This window comes from Buteo buteo, chromosome 19 (genome assembly GCF_964188355.1).
Source record: "Buteo buteo chromosome 19, bButBut1.hap1.1, whole genome shotgun sequence".
NCBI classification, from domain to species: Eukaryota; Metazoa; Chordata; class Aves; order Accipitriformes; family Accipitridae; genus Buteo; species Buteo buteo.
Window position 1 is genome coordinate 8,104,944 of NC_134189.1, and position 21,146 is coordinate 8,126,089.

Below are 21,146 nucleotides of genomic sequence, written 5' to 3' on the forward strand. Positions count from 1 at the left end.
AGCCGTTGTGTCCCCTCTCATCCGATGCGAGTGGCAGCTTCAAGACTGGCAGGTGGCTTTAGTGACAACGGTGAGTGACTTTGTGTTCCCCTGACGCAGGTTATCCGCTACGTGGTCGTTGTCAGCGGCACCACGATGGGCTTGCTTTGTAAAGTACATTTCCCAGTGGGTCAAATGAATTCCTAGGGCCTCCTCTCAGGTGCAAGAACACCACCGCAACTGTAGAAAACCAGAAAGCGAGCTGACATGAGCACACGTCTGTGCCCAGAGCTGTAATGCCAAAACAAGCCCCCAGTTCCGTATTCTTATTTTGAAGTCCTTGCCATCCAAACCCCCAGCTTTGAGGGTTGAAGCGCTGAGCGCCTACATGGAGGAAGTCAACCCCTGAAAGGCGCCTCGCTCACGGTTCTGGGCGCTGCAGTTCATCCTGCTGTTTGGAAAACACTCGACTCGCCCACAGTTCAAAGGGCAGAGCTGCCCCGTCCTGCTGGGAGCGGGGTCTCCGCAGCTGTGCTTCAATTCCCCTTAGATGGTGTTTTTTGGCTACATGGTCTTCAGCGTAGCGCTCGGGCTCCTGGCCGACAGGTATGGCCGCTGGAAGGTGAGTGAGCGCCGGGGGCCGCACGTCCTTTTCCTGAGCCCCCCAGGAGCCACGCGCCTGGCTGAGCCCGTGGTTTGGTGACTCTGATTTTCCCCCCTTTTGCAGATTCTGCTGCTCTCGTTCCTCTGGGCAGCCTATTTCTCCCTGCTGACCTCGTTTGCCCCGTCCTACATCTGGTTCGTGTTCCTGCGGGCCATGGTAGGAGGCGGCGTGTCGGGCCACGCGCAAGGGTAAGGCCGCAGGGAGGTTAGCGAAGGCACCCGTGGACCCCAGGCAAGAAAAGCCCTTCGGCTCGTTTTGGCTGACACTGGCGGAGTGCCCGGTTTCCCTCGCGCTGAGCCTGATAAGCCGTGGCTGCGCCGTGACCTGGAGGAGATGGAGGGGAAGGGGCCTCCACGGGGGCTGGAAGTGGAAAGGGGAGCAAATTTCCACAGAGCCTTAAAACAAAACGCCGTGCTGTCACTTTACGGAATCCCGGTCGATCAACCTAAATTGCAGTTCCCAAGGACTCCTGAGCCCTGGAATAGAGGGGGCAGCTGGTTTATGTTAAGCCAGTGACAGAGGGATTATTAAGAACATATATTATAAAAACAATTAGACAGGTAACAGATGAGCAAAGGCTGCTTCCTCATAAAAAAAGTCAGAACAATTCTGCTTAACTAGCAGATTCTTCTTGAACTGATGTAAAACATACCCACTTAAATGAAACTTTTTGCCCTGTTGGGGCGGAAAGGGGACATGGAGGGAGGGGGGAGAAATCCACAATATTAACAACCACTTCACTAGGAGCCTAGCAAAATAAATTATTTCTTTCGACTCTCTCAGGGAAACAAATGCAACATTTCAGCATCTTCCATGGTTCCTCGAAGCCTGGTTGCTGCCTACACAGGAAAGCCCAAAAGCGGTTGTGCTGACCCTTTGCCGAAGTGAAGGACAGGAGGGAGATGGGTGCTGTTGGGAGGAGAAGGCACCCTGTGCCTGGGTCATGCATCTGCCAAGCTCCGGGCATTGCCTCCCTCACGGGAGAGCCCCCATTGCCTGGCCATGGAGGCTGCTAATGAACCTAATGAGGATGGAGGGAAACTGCACATTTTATAAAACACTTCAATAGCTGAGATAGAAGGAGCCAACGTGGGTGTCTCCCCACCCTTCTCTCTTTCCAGCCAAGGAAGCACAAGTCATACCTGTGAGCTTGGGAGATGCCAGGGCCAGGCCCTCCCCCAAGGGCTATCGAACCATTTGATAAAAAGTGGAACAGACTGTTTTCTTTATTTAACAACAACAAAAAAAGATTCACTAAAAATTGTTCATTTCTACAAACACACTCTATGCCTGTGCTAATGCCTCAGTCAACCCACAGGACCTTCCCGTAGGTTTCCTGATGCACAGACTGCAGCGTTTGCCTGCCTGTATCCTACAGCCGTGGCCTGGAGAGGATTCATGCCGTGTATCTCCCTTGCATGTAATTTGGGCTTGCCTGAGTGGAAGGCATATTGAGCAGGGATCCCCTGTCTCGGGGTGCTCAGTGGTGGAAGAGGGATGGTACTCTGCCTACGGGCAGCAACGTCCAGCACTGACTGAGCTGAGCTGAACTGCTACTTGATTAGTATAGAAATTCTCATTGTTGCTGTATTTCTGCATTTTTTTCCCCCTTTTTTGCTAGGCTTATCATAAAAACGGAATTTTTGCCCACCAAATACCGAGGATACATGTTGCCCTTATCTCAGGTAAGAGTGAGCACGTTACTGTTCCTTCTAGCCCTGAGTCCTGGGAGACTTGTCCCACTGCTGTTTGGAAGCTGGGTCTCCAGCACATCAGCCTTTCTCCCAGATTATTCACACTTATCTGGGTCTGAGCAAGTGCTGCCTCCTGCACCCCGAAGCACGGCACCTGTGTTATTAAAGGTGTACACAGGCAGCTGCCTGCAGAAGAGAGGCAATATCTTCTCAAATAATTGGATGCTCTGAACATCGCATGGGGACTGCGATTGATGGCTGGCACTCAGCCTCTCAGATGCCCTCTCGATAACGGTGCTGCCTGCTCTAACGGGGCCAGTGCCGATGGCCCTTTCCAGCCAGCCCTGGGGCTAGCAGCACCACTGGCCCCCTCCGGGCCTGGGCTCATCCCTCCTCTCTTTGGACTTGTTTAATAACAATGTATTAATAAGGTGATTCCCAGATGAGATCCTAGTCTGCGCCTCTCCCTGTCTCTGCTCAGGGATGGCACAGAGCTTTGTGTAGGATAGGGTAGCGTAGATAGTCCGAAATTCAGCCTGAGATGTGCTGGGAGGGTTGCGCCCACTTGCTGGGCAAAGACCACAGCAAGCGTGACTCGGGTTGTTGCTTACTTCTGCAACGGGCACTTGCTGCATGTGCAAATGATCTGCGGAGGCCTCCTTGAGCACACAAATTCATCTGACTGTTGAACCAAAAGTGTTTGTATATGGTCTTGGTGGCAGGGCTAATTTGCTTTTCATTACTGCCTGTTTGATCCCAGGGCTTCATTACCAAAGTATCATCAGAAACACAAAGAAGGTTTATAAAAAAGAATGATCGTGTATTTCTCCCCAGAAATTTGTTATTTCTGCCCACAGATTACTCATAAACTTGCTGCAGCTTTTATATATTTGTTTGTGCTTTGTGTTGGCTGAGCTCCCTTGGGTGGTCCCCTGGAAAGGGATGCGGCCCCTAATGGCAACAAGTGAACTTTGGGGAGGAATGTACTTGGAGATCAGGGGGCCAGATTCTCCATTGGTATAACTTGGCATTGAGTTTACTGGAGATCCACCAACTTCCAGCAGTGGAAATCTGGCCTGTTTTTGCCTTCGGTGCTTGTAAATCTGGCGCTCCCCTGCAGAGATTTAGACAAGAGGAAAATTAATGGGCATGAGCATTAGCAGAGAAGAGACTGGAAGGACAAAAGAAGTGGCTTTATGTACAATGGTAGCCACAGCAAGTTATCTGTTTTCATGTGGAGCTAATTAAGACTATCTTCAGCCGTCCCTCCCCAAATCCTTGTCTGTCTTTCCCTCTTTCCTTCAACCCAAGCTCAGCTTTTCAGACACCCGTGGGATGGCTCAGTTTGAACCACAGTGCTCCCCAACACAGATCCCCACCTATCCATGGAACCAGACCAGAAAGGGAGAAAATAAACAAATTGTTGCCATGTGTTCATGTTTTAACCCCTTCCTTTCCCTCGGAAAGGTGTTTTGGTTGGCAGGTTCCTTGTTAATCATTGGCCTGGCATCGGTGGTGAACCCAACCATCGGCTGGCGGTGGCTGATCAGAATTGCCTCCATCCCTGGGATCCTTCTCATCTTGGTGTTCAAGGTAGGAAGAGCTCGTCTGCCCCCTCCCCGCCACACCGCCACGGACCTGGCATCTCTGCAGGCACCAAGAGGCATTGCCCTCCACCCCCTGCAAGCCTGGGGCTGTCCTTGTGTCTTCCTTTCACCACCGCAGCCCTCTCACCCAGGGGGCTTGGGAAGGTCCTGATGGCCTGGGGGGGCTGCAGACCAGCTGCTGGGGAGACGTCACCCTGCGGGAGATGGTTTGGCTTGGCTTTGCTTTTGCAGAGCCTCTGGCTTTGCTGCCCTGCTGTATCCCTCCAGCACCCCAGGGACAAGGTGATTGGCCAGGCATCGAGAGGAAGACAGGCTAGGCAGAGTATAGAAAAAATCACAAGTAAAATATCTTTGGTCTAGTGCTGGCCACAGCGTACCCTCTTCGGTCTTTACATTTGCTAGGGCTGAGGAAAGAAGCCTCAGTATAATATTCACAAAGCAAATGGGTGTCAGGGTCAACTGCTGCTTCCCCAGGTTTGCTCATGCTTCAGAAATATCAGCCTTGGACATGAGGGTCGTCTTATTTGTGGAGAGTGATGTGGAAAAGCCCTATTACAGTGCTCATGGGCACTGCAGTGCTGAGCTGTGGCGGGTGCAAGCCATGCAGATGCGAAAGCTCTTCCTGCAGCTGAATGAATGCACAGGTCCATTTGGGGTGCTACCCGGGCAGTCAAATCCAAGGTTGCTGTGAACATCCACTTGTATAACTTTGACGTTTGGTTTCCCTGATCATTTTTGCCAGAAAAAAATGGGTAGCACAAGTTTTTAGTCCAGAAGAAAAAAAAGACACAGTCAGCATACATACCTTTAAAAAAAAGAGTCTTTAATTCATATTTCAGTGATAAAGATGAAATTGTTTATAATTTAATAGAGCCATCATTTAATGAAAAGTGATTTTATTTTGGAAAGAGCACAGGTGTGGGTGAACATTGCAAATGCTAATGATGTGTGAGTTTGCTCCTAAAGTTCATCCATGCCTTCCTTTTTTTTTCAATGGCCTTGTTAAGTCTTCCAAGACTTTTGCTTAAGTGACATGTGCCTCATCCCTTTTTAGACTTTCAATTAATTAAGGGTTGTTTTTGTTAAACCTGTTACTTTCTTTGGCTTCCACCTCTCATGAGTGCTTGCCACAGATGGCTCAGTAGCAGACCCCTGGGAGTTGGACCAAGAAATGGGTTTGTTGGGCAGGGTGAGCCCCCTGACATGGGGTACAGGGAGCTGGGTCATGCAGGGGTGCCCCAGGGCACGGCTAGGGAGGAGAACAGCCAAAAAGCTGCTCCACCTTGGGCAGTGCCCTGTGCTAACCTGGCCGGGCTCCTGGGCACGACGGGAAGCTGTGAGTAGGGTTTGCGTGGACAGAGAGGGGCAGAAAGGCTTTCTGACACCGCTCCGCTTTCAGTTCATCCCAGAGTCAGCGCGGTACAACCTCTCCACGGGAAACGTGGCGGCTGCCCTGGCCACGCTGCAGAGGATAGCCGAGATGAACGGGGCGGTGATGCCCGAGGGGGTGCTGAGGGAGCCCGCCAAGGTAAACCAAACCCCGGCGCTGCCAGGCCCCTCCATCCCAGGCAGGGCTGCGGCATCAGGGGGTTGGGGTGGGAGCGGGACCACCAAGCACATCTCGCTCTGCCTCTTTCCCCCTCCTCACCTGTTTTTTCTCCAAACAGCTATTGAGTGTGATTATGAAGATGTCATTTTTCTTTTATTTTTCTTTTGGAGGGACAGTAATATTGGCCTTCAAAAGGAAACCGAGTTTTCCGTTGGTTTTTTTTTTTTTATTCTTTGCGTTTGCTCAGAAAAATACCATGCTGAGAAAAGATTTGCTTCCTTTACCACAAAAAGGGCTCCCTGCAAAGCGCGTTCTTCCTTATTGCCCATCCATCCCCCAGGGGTGTCCCCTGGGCCATAAGACCTGGGACCTTCCCCTCGGGGTCCCTCTCGGGGCTGTGGCCGGTCAGGCTACAAGGGTCCCTGCCATCAGGTCAACCCACTGCTCCCAGAGGCTTCTCCCAGCCCCTGGTCGGGCTCGTCCGTGGGGTCCCAGCACCCTACGTGTGGAGTGTGGAGCCATGGACTAGCAGAAAAAGGTCAAAGCAGGAGAGGCCGTTTCACAGCTTCCACCATTTCCACCTGTAAGCAGCTGAGCAGCTCAGGAGTTGATCACTACTGGACCGAAATGCCCAAAAGCATGTGTGGGTGTTGCTGGTGGGGCAGGAGAGGATCTGGGGGCCAGGCCCACCCCCAGGCTGCTCCCCCTTACCCCCAGTCTGGGCCCTGCTGGCTGCAGGGTGGGAGGACTTATTCAGGTGGCTCCTTTCCCCAGGAGAGGAAGATTGGGTGAAACTATTGTCCAGGGCTTCAAAACTATTATCCAGCTCTTTTAAGTCCCTTTCCTGGACCTCTTTGCTGCTTATTCAATCCCACAGGCACCAAGCATTGTCCTTAGCAATTCATGCAAGATGGTGCTATTGTATTGGAATTAATTAGGATTAAAGCTTCCCTGTAGTTTAATTGAATTTATGTAATGGACCCGCATTGGCTGTGGGAAGGCTTTTTGTTAGTTGTGCACCCTCTCAGGCTTAACCAATGATGAGGAAAATAAAAATAAAGGCAACCCAAACCATCCATGTGAACTTGTGTCCCCTCAGCAGTGGGATGCTGGGGCAGCTGCTGGCTCTTGGGGAGCAGTGGGGCAGGCAGGGCCCCCCGGTGCCTGCTCGCCTCTCTGCTCGCTGGCATTTCAGGCCTCCTGGCAAGACGTATATGGCCACAAACTTGCTTCACAGGCAGAGCAGCGGATGCTGGTCGTCTGTCCCCAGCACGTGGGCAATGGGAACTGCCAGCAGCTCTGGCAGTGCTGGCCCCCCCAGCAGCCACCAAGTCCCCCTCCAGCGCCATGATGTTCATGCTGGGGCCAGATTACAGGGAGCCGGGAGGTCGTGTGTGGGCTGGGAGGGCTCGGGGTGTTCTCTTCTCCTCCCCTCCATCCTTTGCAGCACGTCCTCTTGTGGGCATCCTTTGGGAAGAGGGGCTTTCCTCTCCGGAGGGCTGATGGGGTGCTGTGTTGCACCATCTGTCAGTCTGTCCGTCATCGGCAGCCTGGGGTGAGGGCAGGGGGGCCTGGGGTGCCAGCTGCTGCTGCAGAACACTGGGCCCTATATAAAAGATGCCTTTTTGAAACCTTCTATTTCTCTCAAACAATTTGCAGGAAAGGAGAGGAAGATTCAAGGACCTCATCCACCCCAAATACTTCAGAACCACTTTGCAGATATGGATCATATGGTAAAAAAAAGCTTGCTTTTTTTTTTTTTTTTTCCTTTTGCCTATCACCTCATTCTCTCAGTTGAATGTGTGCAGAGAGCAGAAGTCTCCCGTTGACTTTGCCATTACAAGGCAGCACTTCTGCCTCAGGAGGTGGCTGCAGATCCTTGGCAGCTGGAGGGGGAGTATGTGGGCATGGGGCACGCTCGGCTTCTCCTGATCTCAGACCATGCCTCAGGCACCCTGCGTCGGTCGGTGTTAACATAGGCAGAAAAAGGCTGGACATCCAGGATGGGACAGGGCGCCGTGAGTCCTTCCTTGGGACAGGGCAGCTCAGGGGACGTGGGGTGGGAGCCAGGCAAGAGCCGCAGGAGGAATCCCACAGCTACCTGCAGTGCGCACCAGCGACTCCGCTACCCTTCTTGGTGTGGACTTGTTCTTCCAGAGAGGAGCAGAAATGCGTCACCTTTGCAGGCCAGCCAATATGTCAGTGAAATAGGGCTCCAACAGAAACTCATTAACGGTTACCAGTGCCACTGGCCGGGGAAAATTAAGATTGAAGAGAGACAGGTTTCATATGCAATGTTCCTGGTAGCTGTATGCAAAGGTAATATAAGTTTCATTGACTTTGCTGTCTGGAATGGAAATGTATAAATAATGGCTCCGTGGGAACTCATTGACCCAAAATGTTGCTAGGCAAGTCAGGCCTTGAATTTTTAATGTTTTTTTTCCCCCTCAACTTGTATGAGTATTATGAAATATCTTTCTTTTTGTTTTTTAATCCTCCTTTCTCCCTTAGTCCTCCCAGGAGTTGCTGGCCTGTTCTTGGGTTTGCATTCTCCCCCCCCCACCCCGTGCCCTAAGCATCCCCCACCTCCCCAGGCAGCTCGTTTCCTAGCACAGATTCTGCTGCTCGTTTCTGAAACTGCCAGGGGGGGATGAAAAAGTGAAAATTACTTCCCGGCCTGCTTATGATTAGGTGTGTGCTGAATTACTTGATAATGACACAGCCAGGCTGCCATCACCAACGCTGTGCTCTGGACAGCCAGCCAGGGTGCGACGTGAGCCTCTCCAGCCAGTTAATGAAAACTCCTTTTGAAAATCCCTGGGCAGAAAGGAGAAGGACTGAAAAAAATCTGGACAGTTGCTTCATGAAAGCTGCAAGCATCGGGGCCTGATGTCGAGAATCCCTGGTCCACAGGGAAGGGGCGGTTTGGAAATGTCTCCGCTTACAGCCCTGCGTGAGGGAAGGGGCACGCTCTCCCCTGCTGCAGAGCGAGAACCAGCACGAAGGGACAAGCAAAAAGACAAATTAAGAGAATTAAGAGCTGAGGTGGGGTCCCCTGAGGAAGAGCGGTGCACGGACACAGGTGGTAGTGGGGTGACCAGTGACCTGGTGGGTACCCGAGTCCCTGCTAGGCTCAGGCTAAGGGGGTCCATCGCGCAGAGCTGGTGCACACAGCGGGGGGCCCAGCGCACCCCAAACCTGCTGCATTTCAGTTTCCTCGCTTTCTCCGTCCTTGCTGCCGCTCACTGCAGCGTTTCCCCCCCACAGGCTTGGCATAGCATTTGCTTATTACGGCGTCATCTTGGCCAGCGCCGAGTTACTGGAGCGGGACCTCGTCTGCGGCTCCGCGGCACCGCCGGCGCAGGACTCCGGCGATGACTCCGAGGAGAGCCGCAGCCCCTGCCGCTGCCGCTTGTTTGGGCCGGCCGCCTACCAGACCATGATCATCAGCACAGTCGGAGAGATCGCACGTAACCTCTTCTCCCCTCCCTGCCCTGCCTTCCCCTTCTTGCAGCCAGCCAATGCTCCCTGCAAAGCTTTTAGCTGTGCGTGCGCTTCGTGATGTGCCAGGGGTCCAAATGTCCTCAGCGTTGCTGGCAAGTGCCAGGCGCAGGCTCTTCAAATGAAGGTCCAGGGCACAAGCCATGAGCTGGTGGTAAGGTAGGGCATTGCTCCCCAGGTGAATAATTCAGCTTCTGATGACAGCATGGGTCCTTCCAACAGCAGAGCCAAGGACCTCCTTTGCAGTTAGTACATACTAAGAGTCTTGGTTAAACTCCAGGGGAAATTGCTCCTAACTTACCCAGAACTGAGCCTGGCTTCCCAAATTCCCAGATGTGTAGTTTTTGGAAAGTAAGTCATAAACAAGCAAGGATTGCAAATAGTCAGATTGATGTAGTTGAATGCACCACGCAAGTGCCCTATTTTCCAAGAGATGGTGGCCTCAGGAGCAGGTCCTGTGCTGAGTACTACGGTGAAGGACAGGTAGGTGCCCAGGGAAGCTGCAGCTAACCAAAATGCTTCCCAGTGCAGCCTGCCTGGGAGTGAAAGAACCTGGCACTGCGTGTGGGTCTAGCATTGCAACACCCCTGGGAGGTGAAACGTTTTTCCCTGGTTCACAGCTCAGCAACTGAGCTACAAAGCGACCGGTTGTTGGATCCTGCAGGCGCAGCCGGGCTGGGACCAGTCCAGGGATGTGCTCAGGGGTCTGCTTGGCTCCCGGCTCATGGGGGGACTCAACGGGGCAGACGCTGCGTCCTGGTGTTTGGCTGGGCTGTGGCCAAAGGGGGCAAAACCACCCAGGTCTGCGGTGTTCACCCAGTGGGTGCCTTCCTTGCACGGCTCAGGACAGGCGTTGGTGTCCTGCCGGAGTACAGCAGGGAAATTTCCGGGAAGGACAGGCTCCAGCTTCTGAGGGGAAGGACTAACAAAAAAAGGGCGTAGGGGCAAATTATAGGGTTTGGGTACAGGAAGAGAATTACAGCGTTTGTCCATTTTATAGAGCATTTCATAGGTGCTGGACCTGCAGAGAGGTATTTTTGAGGCACACTGCATAAGGTCTGTCAAGACAGACAATCGTTGCAGTTAGGTCATCTAACGTTTTACGTTTTCCTTTTTATCTCCAGTAAATCCTTTGAACATTCTCGGCATCAATTTCCTCGGAAGACGACTGAGCCTGTGTATCACCATGGGATGTACGGCCCTATTCTTTCTTCTCCTTAATATCTGCACCTCGAGGTAGTCTGGATCAGCACGCGGGTCTTGTTGGGGGGTGTGCAGTGCCAAGGGCAGTACCTAGAGTATTCTCAGGTCACCGGTAATTCTTGTACATCCGAAAAAACCCTCTGACTGGTTCCCTCCTCTTCCTGGGAAAGCTGTGGGCACTTCAAGAGGAGCTCAAGGCATCAAGAGAAACGGTGCCACGAGTGCTGTAATTATCAGGTTGATTTGCGAGGATGTGTAAGAAAGACCCCTCTCAAGCTGGCAGAGCTTAATGGTTACTGAAAATCAGGATGGTTTCAAGCTGAAGATTCCTCTGAACTGGCTGGTAGCCTGATGGCTGGTCACCAGTGGTGTCCCCCCTGCCACCTGCCCCGTGGGCTACTGGCCCTGGCGGCTGGCTAACTACTTGGGAGCTGAAGTGGGAGGCTGCAAATAGGCGTTAAGCTAAATAAGACCCTATCAGGAAGCTTACAGTCGTTCAGTAAGGCATTGGCCTCTGTACTGCTATTATTATTATTTTCAGTTTTCCCTGAAACTGAGCCTGGCCATCATATTTGCTTGCAACAGTTTTACAGCGGACCAGAAAGCGAGGGCTAGGCTGGAAGTCAGACTTGACCGTAACGCTGAAGGCACCAGCTGAGCCACTACGGTCCTGTTCAGATAATTCCCTCCAGCCTCTAACACCAGCCTAAAGGAAACCTAACATCCAATAACAGCCCATTGTCAAACATGTCACTGGACTAGAGAAAGATTACACTTGTCAGCAACCATCTTTTCCTTATGCTTTCCCTTACAGTAAGTTGGTAAAAGTCTTAGCACAGTGAATATATTAGGCTGTGTCTCTGCTGATCGTCGTTCAGTGATACTAACTCTGCTCCACATGGCTCTCTCTCTAGCACAGGCACGATTGGGTTTCTCTTCATGCTGCGTGCCTTGGTTTCAGCAAACTTCAACACCATCTACATTTACACAGCAGAGGTAGGTCCTTCTGAAAGTACGTTAAGCTGCTCTGGGGCATGAAAGCCCGTTTGCCTATACCTAGCAATGCTGCCGTATTTATTTTAGAGTCATCTTTCTTGAACAAAGTGTCTCTGGCTTCCCTGCCGTGCTGTTTTCGTATGCAAGATCAGAGAAGAAATCAGATCATTAGTAGGAGAGATGACAAAAGGAGGTGGAAGAGGAATGCCCTACTGAGCCACCTCTTGGTCAGCTACTACAAAATGTTATTTTTTGAGGATGTTGTGCACCACTATCTTCCAAACCCCACAATCTTTCCCCTCACCAACCCCTGCAAAGTTAGAAAATAGGCTACCGCTGAAAGGCACTTTTTCCAGCACTTACATAAGGGACTGATATCATAGTATAAGGTAGTATATGAGGTTATAAATATATTATTTATTTCACTTACTTAATGGAAATTACTGTGTTTTGTCTGTAAATAGTTTTAATCCTTCAGAGAGCTTGTCCTTCATAAAACGTTGGAGCTGTGAGTTCTGGGAGTGAAGTATGCATTGTTGGGGTTTTTTTTTGTTCTTTTTTAAACAATTGTGTAGAGTTAAATGTATTACCCTTCAGATTGAGCAAAGTGATAAAAAGCAAACTGAAGTAGCTCCCTGTGTTGGCCTGATACTTCCTTTGATAGTACACTATATTATTTAAGCATGCACCAGCTTTCTAATAGTCCTGGACTGGATGCTGTTGACGTAAAGACCATTGCTGCAACGGCCATATCATAAACCAATACTACTCAGAATTTAATCAATGACCAAAACCAAACCTGGAAATCCCCTTTCGGGCCACATGCCTGGACTCTTCTTGAATTACCTCCATTGGCTTGGCCCAGTTAAAGTATTTAAACAAAGGCTTACAGGGGTGTACTTGCTAAAATCTATTGATATTAACAGGACTTAACTAAAGTTAAGCAAAACACATCCTTAAGTGGTTTATTGGCACAGGTGTTTGGGAGACATGAAAAAGAAAATACACAAAAGACATTCTTCTAAGCCTGGAGGTTTCTTACTGGGATCTGTTTTTCTTTTTCCTCCTAAACAAAAGTGCTGTTGATACAAATAAATAGGCAGTCTTGAAGGCTGCAGACAATATCCTTTCTTCCTGCTTCCCAGATACAGGGCCTGGTAATATAAATTGAATTCTTCCTTTAGCACCCAGCCTATCTTCTGTGACTTTGATGTGCGCTGCCCAGCCCAACTGGGAGAAAGGGGGGTGGTGGTGGTGGGGAACAGACACAGGACAGGGAGCAAACAGCAGGGGAATCACATCCAGCTTTGACTGACTTGTCCTAAAACTTTACTTGGGGCAAAAAATGGCAGATTTGTAATGGCACAAAAGAGACCCAGAGGAGCCTTTCTTTCTTTTTATATCTTAGCCCACTAGCTGCCCTTGATAATATAATGGGTGTCTCTGAAGAAAAATAATAATAAAAAAAAAAAGACACATATCACAGATCATTATTGCATTAATCCGATTTCTTTCTGGTCTGTTTTAGGTTTATCCCACCACAATGCGAGCCCTGGGGATGGGAACAAGTGGGTCATTGTGCCGTGTTGGAGCTATGGTGGCCCCATTTATATCACAAGTAAGAGCACGCTTGATAATGTTGGTAAACACTGTGCTGATCATTGCTATCAAATACACAGAGAAATGTCCCTGAAGTTCACCAAAAAAAAAAAGTATTCAGTTCCCTCTCCAACTCATTAGTTCTTTATCTGATGTTTTATACAGAGTACTTGTACTTACGTGGTCTTTGGCAGATGCAGATCTGCAAAATTCCCTTCCCAGAGCTTAGGCTTGCTAGTAAGTTCCTTTCTGAAAGCTCATAGATACACAATTTTCTACTGTTGAGGCTCACAGGTGTTTGTGACCCTTTGTCCACTCTTTAATTACTAATTAACTGCCAGCAGCCCCATACACTGAGCTGATGGTTGAACTGTTCATTTCCCTGCAGGTTCTTATGAGTGCTTCTTTCCTTGGGGCCCTGTGTCTTTTCTCATCCGTGTGTGTCGTGTGTGCCATCTCTGCGTTCACGCTGCCCATCGAGACCAAGGGCAGGGCACTGCAGGTTTGTATCACCCCTCTTGGGTATCTAAATGCTCTTTAGAAACGAGTAGGTTATGATTCAGCCAGAACCCAAACCAAATCCTCCCGAGGGTTCATAACCCAAAAGAAGGCCTGACAGGCAAGCACAGGAATGTGCTGCTGCAGCAGCTTAAAGCACTGTCATCGCAGTTGCCTAAAGCTCATTTCTCATAAAAGAACAAAGGAGAAGGCCTGCCCTAACCCCAGCTCCCTCAGGCCAGCACGTTAGCTTCAGCTAGCGCAAGCCCCTCTTTACTGGTGTCTCCAGTCCTGACTTGAAGTTGCTGCTTCACAGGCACATATTCTGTTCTGCCTGTGCTGTAAGGAGAGAGGACAGCAGATGGAAGTAATACCTTGAACTAATAAAGCCTTTTCTCCATCAAATTCAAGTCAAAAGCCCCAACTGCATCAGCCTGTTAGCTAAGCCATTGTGGCTAGTGTTTCCTATAAAGCAATCAGCCCAAACACTAAGCACAAAGATTGAGGGGGAAGTTTAAATTCAGACATTCTCCCATGCCCAAGTTGCACTAGTTTAATTACAGGAGGTGGTGAGCAGTTCTGTGATTCTAGTCGATTCAGCTATACCAGCACGGTACTTCTCATGTCATGCATGCAGCGTGCCCACATCGCCCTGCATATTATTCTGCAGTCTTACCTGTATAAACCAGAAGATCATAGGCTCAAATAATCCACATTCTTTAGCAGCCTAGAGCAAGACAGATGTTTGATCAAACTGGTTTAGGTGGGCTTCAGAACCAAACTTTAAAAAAACACATATATACAAACACACACATATTACATACATATAGACACAAACACACACACTTCATTGGGTCACATCATTTAAAGTTTCCACAAGGTGCACGGAACAGTTAACCCTAGGGTTTTCAGAAAAGCAACATATTAATCATTACCTGCTTCTTTAAATGCTTATGTCTTTATGCCATTTAAAATATCTATATGATATTCTGTAAAAGACTGGGGAAAAAAAATAACCGAAGTTTAATAAGGAAGTGGACAAAGCAACTTACTTACTTAATCTTCCCTTGTCGGTGAAGTTCAATCCCTTGCACAGAGGCCAGAGAGCCACTTAGGCCTTCAAATGGTCAGATTTACAACAATTACTAAGCAAAACACTTCACTGAAACTGCTTTAGACTTAAAAGGAAAACTCAGATTCAGCTACAGTTGGATTAACTTTGGCTAACAGTGGTCAAGAAAATGGGAGTGTAATGATTCCTTAATGGTGTCCCCCCCTTTTCCTGGGGACTTAATAGCATTATTATCCTCCTTGCTACAAGTAAGAGTTATAAGGTCCAGCTGCTGGCCTTTACATGCACAAGTCAAAAGGACAGAAAAACAAAACTCTGCAGAACTAGCTGTGTAGTTGGAGAAGCCACCATTAGATCTACAATTCAACTTGCTAACTCTTATCTCGTGGTCGTTTCAGAGATTACATTTGTGTACATAGTCATTCAGGGATTGCTGAATCATGACTGTTGAACATACTGTCCGAGGCTCTCAGACAGTACAGTCATCCAATCCGTGCAAGAATTTAAATACATGACATAAAAGCTCTTTTAACATGGCAATATTTAGTTCTAAGGCTCCAGGCAATAGCTGTGCTCCTTAAAGCTAGGTCTAAATGGACCAACTAAATAAAGAATATGTAAGTAACTTTTTGTGAAATCTAGACAATGCATTTAAAAAGCATATCTACTCATTTCAGTTTATTAGGACAGCATCAGTCCACTCTCAAAGCAGTCATGGGGATTGCCTGTCAGAGGCAAGATCTTTTGGACATATCCAAATGCATATTATTTTCCCCTGTATCCATTTCTGTTGGTTTTCATGTGCCTTTTATTAATTTTATGTACTTTTTTTTTTCTCCCCTTTTTAGCAAGTAAAATGAAAGCAAGTGTTTGATGTTGGATTGGGTAGGAAAGAAAAATAAACCTTTGGAATCTGTCATTTCCTGTGAGCTGCATTTGATGTTGATTGTTTCTCCATATCATTTCCATTATTAAAAACTGCAACTGAACAGTGTAAGAGCTATGATTTGTATAGACAAATGGCAAATTTCTCAAGGACGTTCCCTTTCTTATCATTCAATAAATAGATGCTTTGTGCCTGTCCTGTGAAGTGAGATGAAGACTCTTTACTACTAGTGCTGTTAGTGTACACACACCCCCACCCCCCAAACCAGCCACCACTCTGTGGATTGAGGCAAAGGGGGGAAAATACACAAAGTAGATATGGTCTTTGCCATAGCAGCTTGAAAGAATATAGTACTTTCCTTTATAAATAAAACAGCATTCCTCAACTATTTGTGCATATTACCATGTGCATTAAAGTAGTTAAATTTAACACCTCAAACCTCATTGGAGTGACAATTTCTGAAGATTCTTAGGGTGACATTCAAGACCACAAAATCAAAGTCGAGTCAGATTTTTCCAGTGGATTGTTTAAACAGAGACATTTTCAAACATTTTACAGCAGACAGATAAGTAACTGGACACACTCCTCTCCCCAGTATTTTACACTGGGAGAACAACTTTAGTCTGAAGATGTATAGGTGTTTAACTTCACCTCTAAATGCACTAAGCCTCCTAATAAATCTGTGCTTGCAACTTACGGTCTGGAGAACCACAGAGCACCTTCCTCTGGAAGCACTGTTAAACTTGGTGACAAGGTATCTAGGACTTCTAAGCATTGCTAGATCTTTAAGACTTCAAATGTTGCAATGGCAGTGCCTCTTATTTCTTAAGTCTGTGCTACTGTAGTGTGCACTGATCACACCCGTTTTGTTAGAATGGTCTCCCTCACCATCTTGTTCTGCTCCTTCACCTCTCTTCCTTTTTTTCTGGTACTCTGGGATAGCAAAACTCCTGCTACAAGCAACTCTCTTCAGGTGATAAAAACCTTTGCACAAAACCCCAAACAACCCCTCCCCCCAAGCCCAAAACAAAACAAAAAAGAAAATAAGGAAAAAGGGAAAAGAAATGCATTACTCTGGGCAGCTTAAAAATCAACCACGTGACCATGGCATTTCAAAAGCTATGTCAAAGGCCTGCTGCAAACACAACTGAGTGTTCTTTTGAAGTGTCCACTACGTTTAAGTGGGCAGTACCACCCTATGACAAAGACAGGTGGGTAGTATCTCATCTGCTGAGAGGCAAAAAAAGGGCCTTTTTCTGACTGTGTATGTACACAGCAGGGAGGCACAAGCAGCACTTGTATCTGGTCTCTTCAATGATCTATCCACAGCACCACATCAGTGCTACAAAGCAAGTCAAAAGCAGGCCTGCGTACACTCGCACGTCTTCACAATTCCATCTGCAAAATTCTGGCACAATCAGAGCTCAATTAATACAAAAGACTGCCTGCTCACCCAAAAACTCAGTTTTCATTTAAGGTGACATAGATGAAGAGCGTAAACCAACAGCTCCAGCAACCATAGACAAATACTTCTCTAACTTTGCAATCTCTGAGGGCAGAAACAACCATCTATATTGTTGTCAGTGCTTCTGGAAAGTCGACAGAACAAAAAAGGTAATTTGTCCTCACCTTCTGGTGATTTTAACAGGGGCAGATGAAGAGTTGAAGAACACTATCTTTTCTTTTTTCCCCCCACCTCTTCAAACTTGTGTACTTCCAAGTGAATAACAATACCAGTTGCATTCTGACAACAATATATTTAGAAATTTGGAAAAACAGCAAGAGCTGCTTGTGGACAGAAAGGATACTCTATCTCCTCTCTAAACACACACAAAGACTGAGTGATAGTTGCAAGCAAACATTTTTCCCCTTGAGACTTTGTCATCAACTCCATTAAACAGAGGTACATCAAACTTGAGACGCCTGTTAAACAAAATAGTACAGGAATACCACTGTTTCTTGCTGGTGGTGAGAAAAATGGCACAAACCAAAGTATTCTGTCTTTAACTTCCTCCATTAAAAACTCTCAAATTCCTTTTTTGTTTTTGGTTGGGTTTGTTTGGTTTTTTTAAGTTATTTTTAATACACTCTCCTTTACATTTTAAAATTACCAGCAACTTCTTTGGGGGCAACTACACTTTAATTATACCAGTCAGTATTGCAGGACAATAATATTACACCATCTGTTTTCATGGCTTGTGTTAAATACAGTACAAAGAAATCAAATTATGGCCAGCCACATGCCTTTGGTAAAATTAAAAGTCTGGTGAGATCACATTTTCTTCAAACTCAGGAAGCCACATGTTGAACCCATGTAATGTTTTAAAGTTCAATTCTATACAAACTTCTTTTCTTCCTCAAAGTAAAGTTAAACAGCTGTCACCCCACGCAAATGGCAATTTCTGTGCTGCTCCAGAAGTACAATGAAAGTTTGGAACTTCAGAGAAGCTCTCCATATGCCTTGATCTCCATTAGATTTGTGTTTCAGACAAGGGGTAGAAAGTCTAGCAAATATCCACAAACCTACAAGTCAAAGCAGTCATGATTCTTCCCCTTTTTGCAACTAACAGTGATAAATATTCTTAGTTTTTAAAAAACGTTCCATTGTAACACATGCAGCTCATTTAAGCAACTGACGGTCTTCTCCTTTGAGGCGTTTTTTCCGGGGCTGTACAAAGTCATCATCTGACTCATCAGTAAGTTCTGGATTATCTTTTTCACTCTGGCAGTTGGGTTGTACAGGGAACTTTCTCTCAGGATAAAGGTTGCTTAGAAGTTCTTCAAAGTACGCTTCAAGTTTCATGCCAGCATCGGCCACTTCTGAATCAGGCTGTTGGGTGAATTAACAACATCAGTGCATCACAAAACAGCTTTATACTTAAATCACATTAGGTCTTTTAGGTGCTCTTACAAACTACAAAAAAAAATCAATCAGCAGTAAGAACGGCACCTGTGGAACACATGGTCCCAAAGACAAGCCTGCAAAACAGAGGGCAAGGATAGATCTTTTGGCCAACACCCCCAATGACTTTTTTCTCCCATGGATTATCAGAGAAGCCAACTGCAAAAGCCATACTGCCTGGGTTCTGAAAGCTATATAAAGAGATTCTAAAAACTCTTAAATTCTGACACAAAAAAGTTGGGTTATGCTGTGAAATATATAAGTATGCCTGTAGGAAGTTAAACATGTTTTGGAACAACTGCTTGAAACGCTAGAATTTCTCTAGCTTATAGACCTTTTTTAATTACGGTGAAACTAGGATAGATGATGATTGTAACGTGGAAGACGAGGCAGTCCTAAAGCCCGTCATAGCCACCACGGCTGATTGGTGTCCTGAAGCAGAGGTCACCATGGCAGGAAGTATTCCCAGCTATCAAGGGTGACTGGATGAGAACCCCATTGAGGCCACTTAGTGTCGTGGTTTAACCCCAGCCAGCAACTAAGCACCACGCAGCCGCTCACTCACTCCCCCCCCACCCAGTGGGATGGGGGAGAAAATCAGGAAAAGAAGTAAAACTCCTGGGTTGAGATAAGAACGGTTTAATAGAACAGAAAAGAAGAAACTAATAATGATAATGATAACACTAATAAAATGACAGCAGTAGTAATAAAAGGATTGAAATGTACAAATGATGCGCAGGGCAATTGCTCACCACCCGCCGACCAACACCCAGCCAGTCCCCGAGCGGCGAAATCCCTGCTCCCCCCTTCCCAGTTCCTAAACTAGATGGGACGTCCCATGGTATGGAATACACCGTTGGCCAGTTTGGGTCAGGTGCCCTGGCTGGGCATGAGAAGCTGAAAAATCCTTGACTATAGTCTAAACACTACTGAGCAACAACTGAAAACATCAGTGTTATCAGCATTCTTCACATACTGAACTCAAAACATAGCACTGTACCAGCTACTAGGAAGACAGTTAATTCTATCCCAGCTGAAACCAGGACACTTAGAGACGTCTTTATTCCCAATGTAATTCTCTCTCATTTCGTGGTCCACTCACTACCTGCATCCCTTTTTCAGCAGTGTTCCCTTAAGTGCTGTGAGGGATAACAACAATCACTCAACATGCAACTAGAAATCATAAGGGTGAGTACAGACCTCCCAGAATGAAAATTTCACTGAATTTAAGATTTGAGGCAAGGGGAATTAAACCCAATTTTTAAATCAAATGCTCACAATTAACCTCTATGATAAACAATTGTCCTATTCTTTACCTGCTGTCCTGCCATTCAGCTGGCATGTTTGTTACAATCCTCCTTCCTTCTATGGAAGGATCTACACTTCACAGTCATCTAACACCACAGTAGTTTCAAATGTGATCTATGTTTTCACTGCAGTCTCATCATCAAAATAAGTTTAATACAATAAATTCTTGTGTTGTAAGTTCTACCTCCGCTACATTTTTCCTGAAAGGAACTAAGCCTACAAAATCAGATAAATTATCTACATTTCTAACCTCATTAAATTCAGCACAGTTTTGGAAGATCAGTCTGAAATCAGCCACAAAATCTTCCGGCTTTGTGTAGAATGAATTGGTCTCTTCAAGTCTTTTCTTGATGGTTGACAAGTCCATAGGCTTTTTGATTATTTTGTAGTAATCAGGAACCTACATGGAGAATACATTTTTTTTTTTACTGAATGCAGTCATGTACATCACTTACTGTACAAACCTTTAGCTCTGAGGGAGAGGGCAAGATTTAGTCTCATCTTCAAAGTAAGATTCTAAGATGTAAGAACTGTACTTTTAACTTACATGCAGACAGTTTCTGGAATAACAGTGATGTATGCTAGTTTTGCTAGCTAAAATATACTCCTCCCAATGCTTATTTTAAAATAAAAGAAAAACAAATAAAAAACCCACCTACATTGACTACATATGATAGAGCAAACAATTTAGACATTATTTTTGGATGTAATCAAATGATCCATGTATTAAATTTCACTCTCAAGACCACCATACGATAACTTTGGCAACCCACTCAAATGGAGATAGTACATGGGTTGCTCAAAAGGAATTTTGGTCATGGAGTATGTCCTTGGAAACAGTGGAACATTCCAGAGTTATCAATGATTTTGGCATCTCAAACTGTGGTTGTAGAATTAAGATTTATTCTTTCTTTAGAAAGAATTAGAAATTAGAAAATAAGATATGAAATCCAATGATAATATTTTTATACTTTCTTTCTAACTAGATTCACATTTTAAGAGAAATGCTATAATACCTGAATTTAGTAATACATGACCATCATATGATTAATCAATTAATCTCTTGTGCCCTTTCTTATTATTGAATTCTATGAAATGTTCTTCAAAAGAAGAATTCTTATTCAAATGGAATAAAAAGGGTGCATAGGAGCATATTACTTATTCATGAATTCTTTTCCCATTGACTTGTCTTGAAGAACATGAGAGGTACTTTTCATCTGATCACGCTGGTAACTCTTCTGTGTATCCTTGGACTTCTAATGCACCCAGGTATTGTTTACCATTTTAAACTAATAAACTTCAAGCTAATAATAAGACATTCAATTTCATATTAGTACTACAGAGTACTCTCAAAATCAGGTAATTTTTAAAAAACCCAAACATATCCCAATTTACCTTTTTAGTGGTATTACTCAGCATTATGAAATCAGCAGACAGTGTTAGAACTTACTTTCTGTGTGTATTTTTGAAGTATTAAGCCAAATCAGTTCTTGGGGAATTTTACTAGCAAATCTCCTTCCAACCCAATGCTTCATCTTTTAACTCCCCTTCAGACAGTTTTAATAAAATTAAACATGTTTAATATGCTCAATGTCTGAGAACCTTAACTTCTGATAATGGACCGTGATGGGACATAAAAAATCCATTAGAAACATGCCAATTATGCTACTAACATAAAATGGAAGGAA

The 21,146-nt window shown here is 46.2% G+C and overlaps 2 protein-coding genes across 4 annotated transcripts in view; one reads left to right on the plus strand and one right to left on the minus strand.

The window, feature by feature from the left end:
* Positions 1-529: 529 nt before the first annotated feature.
* Positions 530-13,333, plus strand: SVOPL (SVOP like). Its single transcript, XM_075051859.1, has 11 exons — positions 530-601; positions 707-831; positions 2,265-2,328; positions 3,805-3,930; positions 5,344-5,472; positions 7,153-7,226; positions 8,761-8,963; positions 10,119-10,230; positions 11,112-11,193; positions 12,722-12,811; positions 13,181-13,333. Exons 1-11 carry the CDS (start codon positions 530-532, stop codon positions 13,331-13,333), a joined length of 1,230 nt encoding a protein of 409 aa, XP_074907960.1.
* Positions 13,334-15,753: 2,420 nt separating this feature from the next.
* The window catches only part of TRIM24 (tripartite motif containing 24), a 65,705-nt gene continuing 60,312 nt past the window's right edge, over positions 15,754-21,146 (minus strand). For all 3 annotated transcript variants that reach the window (XM_075051829.1, XM_075051828.1, XM_075051830.1), the window contains exons 18-19: positions 19,709-19,858; positions 15,754-18,078 (exon numbers count right to left, since the gene is read on the minus strand). In XM_075051829.1, the coding sequence (XP_074907930.1) occupies positions 17,869-18,078; positions 19,709-19,858 (360 nt within the window). In that variant the 3' untranslated portion in view covers positions 15,754-17,868. The remainder of the gene's footprint in view (positions 18,079-19,708; positions 19,859-21,146) is intronic.